This window comes from Mus musculus, chromosome 12 (genome assembly GCF_000001635.26).
Source record: "Mus musculus strain C57BL/6J chromosome 12, GRCm38.p6 C57BL/6J".
NCBI classification, from domain to species: domain Eukaryota; kingdom Metazoa; phylum Chordata; class Mammalia; order Rodentia; family Muridae; genus Mus; species Mus musculus.
In genome coordinates this window covers 69365988-69377999 of record NC_000078.6, presented here as the reverse complement: position 1 = coordinate 69377999, position 12012 = coordinate 69365988, and the positions used below count along the sequence as shown (strand labels likewise).

The 12012-nt window shown below is 42.5% G+C and overlaps 1 protein-coding gene and 1 pseudogene across 1 annotated transcript; one reads left to right on the top strand and one right to left on the bottom strand.

Annotated features, from left to right (window-relative positions):
- Positions 1–2019: 2019 nt before the first annotated feature.
- On the bottom strand, positions 2020–5850 carry Arf6 (ADP-ribosylation factor 6). The gene is made up of 2 exons (NM_007481.3): positions 5777–5850; positions 2020–5676 (listed from the first exon to the last, which is right to left on the bottom strand). Exon 2 carries the CDS (start codon positions 5204–5206, stop codon positions 4679–4681), a length of 528 nt encoding a protein of 175 aa, NP_031507.1. The 5' UTR covers positions 5207–5676; positions 5777–5850; the 3' UTR covers positions 2020–4678.
- On the top strand, positions 7977–8486 carry Gm18113 (predicted gene, 18113; annotated as a pseudogene).

The window sequence follows — 12012 nt, the reverse complement described above, 5'->3', positions numbered from 1 at the left end:
CACTCGGGAGGCAGAGGCAGGTGGATTTCTGAGTTCGAGGCCAGCCTGGTCTACAAAGTGAGTTCCAGGACAGCCAGGGATACACAGAGAAACCCTGTCTCAAAAAACAAAACAAACAAACAAACAAAAAGTTGAAGCACTTGTCCTGAAGTGGTGAGCCACACGTTTAATCGGTTTAATCGTTTAATCGCAGCACTCTGAGGCTGAGGCAGGGAATCTCTGTGAGTTCAAGGCCAGCCTGGTCTACAGACTGAGTTCCTGGACAGCCAAGGTTACAAAAAAATAAAAAATAAATTCAAAATAACCAAAGGTCTCAAAAAACCTAAATTAATAAATAAGAAAATAATTGTTAAAGCACTTTTGCCAGGAAGGTCTGAGATGGGATTACAAATTCTAATCTAGACTACATATTAAGCCTCTATCTCAAAGTAACAAAAGTTAAGTACTTTTCACCATTCCACAAAGCAAGTTTAGTTCTTAGTCTAACTCTCTTGAAACATACCATTATTTTAGTTAGCTAAGCTAATAAGCAAATTTCAATTATAATTCCTAAGTCCCTCTACAGACCAGTTCTACTTTCTTTGATCTTATCCGCAAGTGTTCCCTGCCAGTTCAACTAGTTTGGCAACTTTAAAGTTTGGCAAAGCAAGAAGTTACTTTGCTTTTTTTTTTTTCTTTTAAAACAACTCACAATATTTCAATCCTACAAACTTCTGAATACTATCATTTCTCCTACTGTCCACCATTTGATTAAACAAACAAAACTTTAGATTCTATTGACAGCTAGGCTCCAAATCAGTGATTAGTCTGATTTGAAAAATACTTTGCTCTATGTTGTTTTATAAAAATTATTAGCTGTAAGAGACAAGACTTATCTCACAAGTCGTGTGTGCATGTGTGTGTGTGTATGTACATACAGAGTAAGATAATAAGTAACAGAATATGAAAAAGTATCACTTCCGATTGTAGTGGCTCAATTTCTATTTAAAGCATTACATACCATTGTAAATACTTTCTACTCTTATCACTGAAAAATTGATCTTGGATATTTCAGTAAGTCCTAGTACTAGATATACTAGGTAAGTATCAATATGAGCCTCCTTGGTTAGTTAAAACCAATGTCTCTAATAAACCAGGCTGACCTCAGACTTGTGATCCCTCCCTCTCCCAAGTGCTGGGATTACAGGTAGGCACTAACAAACTCAGCCTTGATGTGCAATCTAAATCATACTATATATATATATATATATATATATATATATACATACATACATATATATATATATATATATATATATATATATATCACATCAAGACACTATATAATCAACAACAACAAAAGAAAACTTGATGGATTAGTATAGGGAATGCTTACAATATTTTAAAATTCATTTTAAACTATTCATCTACAGTTTTACCTTTTACATGACTATAATTCTGCCCTTATTGTCAAACAAGCAACTATGATCTCTAAAGCAAATTTTAAAACCCAACTCTACAATGAAAGATTAAGATAACTAAAGAAGAAAAGGACAACTCTGAAAGCCAATTCCTTCTAAACTCACTTCTGTACTTTCAAAATGCTAAAACTGTAATTTGGGTGGGGGTTGGGGGAGGGCAACAACAAAAAAAGATTCCTGAGGCCTGAGGTGGAGTTGGTAGCACAGGCTTGCAGGATGAAGCAAGCAAGGAGCACAAGTGCAAAGTGCACTGGAACAACTTATCAAGTCCCTATCTCAAAAAGCAAAGCAAAAGGGGTCAGGGATTCACTGTGTGATGGAGGGCGGGGGACCTAAATATCTTCAACTGCTACTGTACCCTCAGTTGTCAAAAGCCCGGTGAAACTAAAACAGGGAACACCTTAAACAGTCACTATTTAGGGGAGAAAAAAATCTTTTTATCTTTTATCGTAAGAGCCAGACTGAAATTCACTTTTATACCATATATCCCTGGAGAATAACATGGCCCAAGATACCAATACATCCCACTTATCTACTCCAAGTAACATAACCAAGAAACTGCACTGTGTAATTCCTTTATTTTCTGCATGTTAGTGCTTCAGCAACACTACAACCATAAAGAACAATTTCCAAGTACTGCACTTTTTTTAGCTGGGGGAGGGGATCACAGTCTACAGACTCATTTACTTATATTAGACAAGATTTACCTCATTCAAAACTTACTGCATGTTTATAAATTCACACAAATACAGAAATTGATGCAATTAAAACAAAATCTTTAGATTTTTTTTAATCCTTCCATTATAACTTTTTCTGCAGGCTCTAATTTTTGCTTCATAATCACCAATGGTTATGGTTTGACTTAACTACATCAATTATAAATCTCTTAAAGTCTTAAAGAAATGTAAGTGAAAATTACAATTTCTTTCCAAAAGGTTTAGGGTTTTCAAATTTCAAATATGTCTCCCCCCCTCCCACCTCTTCAGATATCTCAAATAAGCTAAAAATAACCCATCTCACCTGCAACATTCAGTAACAGCAATCACTTGTATAAAATTTTAACTATGCCCCCAATTATTTTAAGACACAAAAAAATGGCTGTCTACCAATCTGTCTGTCACAAGTAGAACACTACATTTAAGAATCAACATGAGGGTTTCAAGTTTCCTCCAGTTTAGGCATTTATACCTTTGTGCTTATTTTGTTTCAGGATGTTACTATAGCATTGATATTTGTATAACCATATTTATGTACCTTAGAATGTAATCATTTAAAACACTAAGAATTACATTTACGGTGGAGCTTTGGGAACTGTAAAAGCAACTAAAATGTTCTTAAGTGAGTCCGCCTCATTCCTAGAGATGCTTCTATTAATGTGAAACTGAGGCCGTTAGGCTTTAGTTGCGTCTTGAATCAAAAATCCCTCTGCACCAATAGGAGCCTACAACATAGCACCTTTTCTCATCTGCTTTAGGTTAAATGTTTTACTTACAGCTCATTTTTGTATAGCCTCCTGCTTCTCCTACATCTTTGGTAAAAGCTCCATTATACAATATGGCCAAAACATGAAGGACCAATACTGTCCAACTTTACCATGATATCCGGCTTGATTTTAATTTTCAGACACCCTCATTAAAAAAAAAAAAAAATTCCACCTTTTCCAGTACACTGCCTGTGCAGTCTACATTTCCCAAATTCCCTAAGTTTAATTCCTTGAGGATCGCTAAATTAATCCTTAAGGCTACAGAGAAACCAGAAGCTGCTTCACAATTCGGAATGACATTAACATTTGGTTCAAAAAGTTACTATAGTGGTCTCCATCTAGTTACAGGTCCTAGCCAGATCATCTTAAGATCCGGATACAACCAGCACAATGCTTACCCTTAAAGTTAATTTACATTCATTGTCATCTGTAGGTTCTTCCCGTCCAGCCTACTTCCCCTTTGTCATCCACATCTAAGCCATTCATTCAGCACATTTCCTTCCTTACAGGAGATAGATATACTACCGAACCAACAGGATATCTGCAGGAGTAAACCCTACAATCAAGCAAAACTAAATACCTTTTTAAAATAAAACATCTTTTCCAGTGTCTTAATGGAGATGTAGATCACTCATCTATTTAAAAAATGTCATTATCTTCGGTCTAGTCAGCTGCTGTAACGTGAAAACAGGAATGTGTATTTTCTTTCCAGCTACGTTAAAGGGGCATATAATTTGACTTTTTAAATGTTTTATTAGTGAGCAAATGTTTAGTAATTTTAAAACTACTGGTCTTAAGACATTTGAAACAAGGTAACATTCCAGTTTTGTCCAAAAGTCACTTTAAAATATCTACAAATATTTCATCTGTGTGAGGCATACACCATTATTGCTCCATTTTCTGGAAAGAGTATTTTTAAAGGTAAGAAGAGGGAAACAGCGAAGTTGCTAACTTTGCAGTGGAAGAGACCTGTAGGCTTTACAGGCTGCGCTGCTTGTTCTAGGCGGCAGTTAGCTAGGGTGAAGGGAGCTCGAGCTGTACTCCTCCTCATGCACGTTAATGGCTGACACTGCCAGGGGCTCCTGACATTACCTGTCTGACACACTCATGTGCAACTGGAACATTACACTGCTATTACTCATTATCTTGCCACTGTGGGCTTAGTTCACCATACTGGTCTTGGCTATAAAAGGTCACATTTGAAACTGCTAAAGTTAGCGCTAAGGAGGAAGGGGGGGGAGGCCTTAAATATAAAAGACAAACGGCAGTTTGATTAAGCAATAATTTTCAGTTTACTAGATGAAACAGACTTGGAACATAGTCTGCATGAATGCAAAATAAGCCATCTACAGCAAGTGATAAGAACCTGGGCAAAAAGGAAAAAAAGCATACATGGGGGGGAAGATTCTCTCGAAATAAAAAAATCAAACCATTATTATAAAGGACTTTACCAAGAGTTGCTATTACCCCACCCCGTTTGCTGGAAGTCACAAGGCATCTAGCACTGTATTCGTGTCAAATGTCAGATCAGAGCATCCTAACGCAAAGCCAAGAGGGAAAAAAAAAAAAAAAAGGAAACAAAGAAAACCCCCAACCCCACTAAACTGTAGAACAGTAACTCCAGAGTTCAGATTCAAAAAGAGAGTGGCAATTCAAAGAGGTGATGGAGGTGGCGATAATCCTAGGAATGGGTTTTGGATTTCTCTCCTTCCGGGGGCTGGGTGGAGGACGCTCATTAGGATTTGTAGTTAGAGGTTAACCATGTGAGCCCCTCATAGAGTCCGTCCCCGGAGGTGGCACAGGAGGGCTGCACATACCAGTTCCTGTCCCGAATCCGGGTCAGGCCCAGTTTCTCCTGGATCTCATGGGGTTTCATGGCATCGGGCAGGTCCTGCTTGTTGGCGAAGATGAGGATGATGGCGTCCCTCATCTCCCGGTCATTGATAATGCGGTGCAGCTCCTGGCGGGCCTCGTCGATGCGGTCGCGGTCGGCGCAGTCTACCACGAAGATCAGACCCTGGGTCCCGGTGTAGTAATGCCGCCAGAGCGGCCGGATCTTGTCCTGGCCGCCCACATCCCACACGTTGAACTTGACGTTTTTGTAAGTCACCGTCTCCACGTTGAAGCCCACCGTGGGGATGGTGGTCACCGATTGGCCCAGCTTCAACTTGTACAGGATCGTTGTCTTGCCGGCTGCGTCCAGGCCCAGCATGAGGATCCGCATTTCCTTGTTCCCGAAGATCTTGGATAGCACCTTCCCCATCGCGTCGGAAGAGCCGGGGCCGGGGGCATTCAGGTGTCCCGGGTCCCCTCAAGCCTACAACGCCGCCGCGAGCCCGAAACGTCGCCGCCCCGCTGCGAGGACGCCCTGCGGCCTGCGCGAAGCTGCCGGCTAGGGGAGCAGGGGCCCGGCCTGCGCTCACTCGGGCATCGCCCGCCGCCGGGGCCCTGCGTCTGCGCCGGGAGAGCCGCCGCCCTGCTCAAGCGAGGCGAGGCGAGGCGCGGCCGGCCCGGAACTGCCCTTCCCCCCCGCAGGCGCCGCGCGAACGAGCGAGCGAGCAAGCGCCGCCGACAGCTCCTCCGCCGCCTCGGCACGCGCCGGCTCCAACTGCGGCCGGCCTGCCGGCCTGCGAGCACCGGACTCGGCACCGACCCCGGTCACCACCCCGACGACGAGCGCGGCTCGGCGCCCGGTCAGGTCATGGATCCTCGCGGGAACTCGCGGGTGCTCGCCTGCAGGGACACAGAGAGGGAGAAGGGAGTTACCGCCGGGCCTCCGAGGGGGCGCCCAGACCGACGCGGCCCGCCTTTCGGGCTCGGCCCTTGAGGTTACCTCCAGCCGCCGCCCCGAGCGCGGGTTCCCTCCGGCCTCCACCTCCTCCTCCTAGCTCTGCTGCCGCCGCCGCCGCTGCCGGAAAAGGCGCCGAGGAAACCGCCTCACTTCCCCTCCCAACTGCGCACGCGCGCCTCGGCCCGACCGTTCGGAAGAGCGCGACCTCTGAAAGGAGAGTGGCCCGCGCTCTCGACGTCACGAGCGCCACGCGCCGGGGGGCGGGGCTACGGCGGCTCCCGGGGCTCAACGCCGGCGCCTCGCGGAACCTGCTGGCGTGGGGCTGGCCGTGTGCCCACCTGTCGCTCTACCCGGGGTCTCCGCGGGTCTCCTTCTCCGCCACTCGAAGGCGGGGCACGGATCCACCGAGGGCGGGCTTCGTCGGCCCTTAGGACCGGCGCCCCAGCCACGCTTCCCAGGCTCGCTCCCGGACCCCCTGCGCGAAGCCCCTCCCGCTCTCCCCAGCCTTCCTTCAGTTTCCTGGAAGACACGTGGGAGGCCAGTGTTCCATAGAATCCGCCAAAGTAGCCCGCACTTTTTGTACTCGAGTTGGGTCTGCCCCTAAGCCCTGCCTTTGAAAGTTTAAACTCGTTCTTTATAAGTCTGGTCTGAACCGCCCGCATTTCTTAAGAAACAGACTATCAGGGCCGACGAGATGACTGTGGGTAAAGCCTGCCACCGAGAGGGCGGACCCGCCTTCGTTCCCCAGGAAGGAGAGAACCAACTCCCTTGAATTGACTTCTGCTCTCCACGTACTATAAGGAAACTCTTTGGGTTTTGTTCTTATTTTCAAATACTTTTTTTCATTTAGTGTGCGTACGCACGGAGAGAGGTCAGAGGACAACCAAAGTCAGTTCTCCCCTTTCTTCATGTGGGTCCCAGGTATCAAGTCAAGCTTGGCGCCCGACGCTTTTACCTACTAAGCCATCTTGCTGGACCAGGAAACCTTTTTGTATTAAACGGATAGTGTTAAGGTTAAAGTAAGGTGAAATTTTTAATAAAAATAAACACGGGGAGAAAACTTAAGTTCAAGGAAGTTGCTACAACAGCATATGATAATATACTGTTTTTATTTTATAATTAAAAAAAAAAAAAAAGGAAGTCATCTGGTACAGCTCACACCTGTACCAGAAGTGATGAGACTGAGGCAGAGAGGGTCGCTGTAATTCTAGGTCAGTCTAGGCTAGAGAGTGTGCCACTCTATTTAACAAGTACTGGCCTCACAGTCGCTCAGGGTTATCTGAAATTATTCTCCAGCCTCCACCTCCCAGGACAGGGGTGACCCAATGGAGCAACAGGTATTTGAAACCACAGCAGGCTTTTTACTTGACTGAAGATTCGAACTCTGGAACTTACTGCTTACAAAGCAAGTGCTTTTTAATGCACCAAGCCATCTTCCCAGCCCCAATAATAAATGATTAAAGAATAATTATAGTACAAAACAAATAGCAATAGTCAGAAACTAGTCGCCAATAGTAAGAATTAAACTCTCTATGCCATGCTTTAAAAAAAATAGGTCAGTTTGGGGCTGGTTGATACTGCTCAGTGATTAAAGCACTTGTCACCCACCCTGACTTGGAGGACACCAAGCAAAATGTAATTTAAAGACATTCAAGGTGGTGTATGCCTTTAACCCCCGCACTGGAGAGACAGAGATTGATGAATATCTCTGAGATTGAGGCCAACCTGGTGTACATATTGAGCTCCAGGCCAAGTCAAGGTTACAAAGTGAGGTCCTAGCTCAAAAAAAAAAAAAGGTAAATTTTAAAATATTCCAAACACTTCCAAATAGTAATAATTTAGGCAACTATTAAACCATACCACAGATGAAACATCTTATTTTCTTGACCCCTTCTAGAGAATAATTTTTATTTGATGTTTCTATTATATTAATTGTACATAATCATTTTGCCCTCAAATGTGTATATAATGTTTTTCAGTTATTCTCCCCCTCTGTCACCTTCCCTTGCTCCCTTTCACTGACTTCCTTTTTAGTAGCCCCTTCTACTTTCATGCCTTTTTTTTTTTCTTTTACATTTTTGAGACACAGTGATTTCCTTAGTGTTGTTTATGGGAACATGGCACCTGACCAGTGGCTCCACCACTTACAACCTGCCTCTCCCTCCCCTTTCAACTGTTAGCTGCATATAAAATGGCTCTCTAAGGAGTACCTTGGCAGGCAAGAGCAAGCGTGTGGTGAAAGGTTGACCGATTTTCTAAGAAAGACTGGTGTGATATGAAAGTTCCAGCTAGTATTAAAAACATTGGGAAAACGACGGTCACAAGGGACTCAAGGATCCAAAACTGTATCTGCTCAAGAGTCCTACGTTTGAAGTGAGCCTTGAAGATCTACAGAATGATGAAGTTTCATTTAGAAATTTTAAGCTAGGGCTGGAGAGATGGCTCAGCGGTTAAGAGCACTGACTGCTCTTCTAGAGGTCCTGAGTTCAAATCAGCAACCACATGGTGGCTCACAACCATCTGTAATGGGATCCAGTGCACTCTTCTAATGTGTGTCTGAAGACAGCTGCAGTGTACTCATATAAATAAAAATAAATAAATCTTTAAAAAAAAAAGAAAAGAAAATTTAAGCTAGTTACTGAAGACGTTCAGGGCAAAAACTGACTAATTTTCATGACATGGATCTTGAGACAAAATGTATTCCATGGTCAAAAAGTGGCAGACCATGACTGAAACTCATGTTGATATACAGCAACCGTTTTAACCTCTCATATTTGGACTTATTCCCAAATGAAGAGTAAGGAAAGAGGAAAATGAGCAAATAAATCACTCTCCTACCTCGGTGTTCCATAGGATTCCTGTGAGTAAGCTGATTGGTGTGGTGTTCCAGGATTTGAAATATGAGACATTCAAACTTCCAAAGTTAGCTGGGTGTGGTGGCGCACGCCTTTAATCTCAGCACTTGGGGGGCAGAGGTGGGCGGATTTCTGAGTTCGAGGCCAGCCTGGTCTACAGAGTGAGTTCCAGGACAGCCAGGGCTACACAGAGAAACCCTGTCTTGGAAAAAAAAAAAAAGTTCCAAAGTTTTAGCTGGATGTGTATGCCTTTGCTCTCAGCACTCCAAAGGCAGACGAAACTCTGACTTTACCTACATTGTGAGTTCCAGACCAGTCAGAGCTACATAGTGAAATCCTGTCTTAACCAGAAATTCGACTTTTTTGTTTGTTTTGGTTTTTGAGTCCAGCAATGGTGGTGCATGCCTTTAATCCCAGTACTCAGGAGGCAGAGGCAGGCAGATCTCTGAGTTCTAGGCCAGCCTGGTCTACGGAGTAAGTTCTAGGTCAGCCAGGGATACATAGAGAAACCTTGTCTCAGGGGAAAAAAATAAATTTGACTTTTTAATATCAGAAGAATAATTTTAAACTAAAACTCATCTATTATTTATTTAAAAAAGAAAACAGAAAGGCTCAGTCATTCAGATTGCTTTTAATTCAGTTAATTACTGAATATTCCCAATTTAGTAGTTTACTAAGGCAATACTGCATGCAGCATTTGTGACAACACTCATGGGGTCTGTATTATTAGCTCCTTGGTTGTGTATCTGATACAGTGACCCAGTGGCTGCATCTTGGTGCAGAGCGTCTAGCATTCAGGAGACACCCAAGAGAAACCAAGGCTCTGGGGACTGGGTTTCTTGTCCTTCAAAGAACTCTGCTATCTAATATTTTCATTTTCCAGTATGTTGGTCCACCTTCATAGCTATCCGGGGAGAAATGCGGGTTGGACATGGTCTGGAGGTTTCAACTTCAAATTTCCCAGCATCCAGGTTTTCTGCTTTCATTCTGCTCTTACTTTCATATATATATATATGTGTGTGTGTGTGTGTGTGTATATATATATATATATATATATACACACACAAACTAACTTCTAGTTAGTGATGTCACAATGGTACTTAACAGTCAGTAATTTAAAGTATCTCACAAGATTAGCTCTGTCTGTTGCTCTTTTGCCTCTAGCATAGAATTTTGCACTTTATCTGCCTAACTTGTAGGTTAAAAGTCATCTTTTCAAAGGAGTCCTAACTTGGTGGTAACCCTAAGTTAGAAGAGCATTACATTTATACAATCTAGGAAAAAAAAAAAAACCAACAACAACAAAAAACCACTAACTCTCCAAATCTCAACAAAGAATCAGTAAAATAGCAAATTTTCTAATTTAAAACTTAGACTAAAGTAAAGTGAGAATAAGATAGTAAACGTGAGCAAGAAGGAAGAAGGATGAAGAAGGGGAATGAAGACCACCTGGCAAGCTTGGAAACACAGGGCAGGCACTGTGCAAACAGCTTCAGGACAGAAGGGGAAATGCCACCCAAACAAACGCCTGAGACTCTCTGTTCCATATCCTTTTGAGGTTTGCTTTGTAAGCACACACAGTGTATGTACCAAGAACAAACACAGGAGCAGCTTTGATGCTTCTCAGAACCTTTGAACCATCAGTATGTGTTTACCTGCTGTAGCTTCTACTCTGAGGTCAGTTTTGAACACAGAGGCCAAGATTTACGAGTGTGGAAATGGCTGTAAAATGTTACACTGTAACTAAACAACAGCTTAGCTAAGCACAATATGGGTCTGTTTCTATTTTGGCCAAAAGAAAAGAAAAAACTCAGCAAAAATATGGAAGATATATTCATGAAACCATGAGTTCAACCCCTAATACTGCCTAGGTGGGGCATCCTGGTACATATTTGTAGACCCAGGCATTTGAGAAGTGAAGGCAGGAAGATGAGGATTTCAAGGTCACCATTAGTTACAAAGTGATTTCAAGGCCAGCTGAACACATAAAACCCTGTCTCAAAAAAAAAAAAATATGACTGGGTGTATTGGCACACATCCTAAACCTAGCAGCTTTTTTTTTTTTTTTAAAGCACAAAGGGCAAAATGCCCAATGGCAATATTATTATATAACTATTATAGTTGAGGCTGCATAGTGTTATTGGGGGTTGGACAAACAGTCCCATGAAACACAATGGAAAAAAGACCCACACAAATATTCCCAACACAAAATGTAAGTGTGGCCATTTTAATTATATTCAAGTATACAATATTTAAGTATACATTTTTTTTTTTTTGGTTTTTTTCAAGACAGGATTTCTCTGTATAGCTCTGGCTGTCCTGGAACTCACTCTCTAGACCAGACTGGCCTCGAACTCAGAAATCCGCCTGCCTCTGCCTCCCGAGTGCTGGGATTAAAGGCGTGTGCCACCACGCCCTGCCATTATGCAATTCTTGAGTATCAACTACATTCATGATGGCGTGCACTCACCAAAGCCTAGGTTTCTATTACTGCTATCACAGAGGGCCCTGGAGTTGTACCTTATCGTGTTTTGGGTTTTTAAAAATCAGAACTGTTTTTCTAGTGTTTTCAGAAAAAACTTTTTTTTATGTAGAGGTAGCTTGTCCAGCTGGTGGCAGATGTCTGCTCTATGAAACATCTGCATGTCTGTGTTTTGACCTGTGGATGCATGTAGCTTAGGCAGTCTGGAACTCCATGTGTAGCTAAGGATGGCCTTGAATTCCTTTTCTTCTCCTTTTTCTTTTTCTTTTTTTTTTCTTTTTGGCTATTTTCTTTATTTACTTTTCAATTGACCTTGAACTCTTGATAGCTAGTCTGCCTCCACTGGCCAGGGAGTGGAATTACAATCATGTGTCACTTCTAGCTTATTAATAAGCCTCTTAATCAAAATAGGTAAATTACTTATTTTATATTAACATACAAAGCACTGATAGTAGTACTCAATAATCAACTATAAGTCACAAAAGTGTAAGTATATATTATATATATGTACCCTTCTGTATGTATATATATATATATATATGCTCATCTTTGAGAGTAAACTGTGACACAAAATGAATCAGAGCTTTGTCATTGTTTAGTGGAGTGGGGTGAAGGGCAGTTGCAGCCTGCACCTTCTGTGCATTCTACAAACAAATAGAGTTGCTTGCAGAGTGGAGTGGCCCTAAATGCACCTCAAAAAAAGAGTGAATCCTTGTGGTCATAAAAAGTGGGACAAAAGCCACAGGGTAATGCAACATTCTTGATTACTGATGATGTGAATGGTGATAATATACAATATTTAGGACGCACTCCTTAGCATCAGCCTTGACTCTATGTGCTCAGTAGTCACATCATAAAATCGAAACAAGAAAATTGGCAAGTTGACTAACCAACCCCACACACAAAAGCTTGAAATTCCCCCTCCACAATGAAAGAAGTGA

Coding starts and splice junctions, on each gene's coding strand:
- Arf6 (NM_007481.3), bottom strand. CDS start 5,206: ATGGGGAAGGTGCTATCCAAGATCTTCGGGAACAAGGAAATGCGGATC.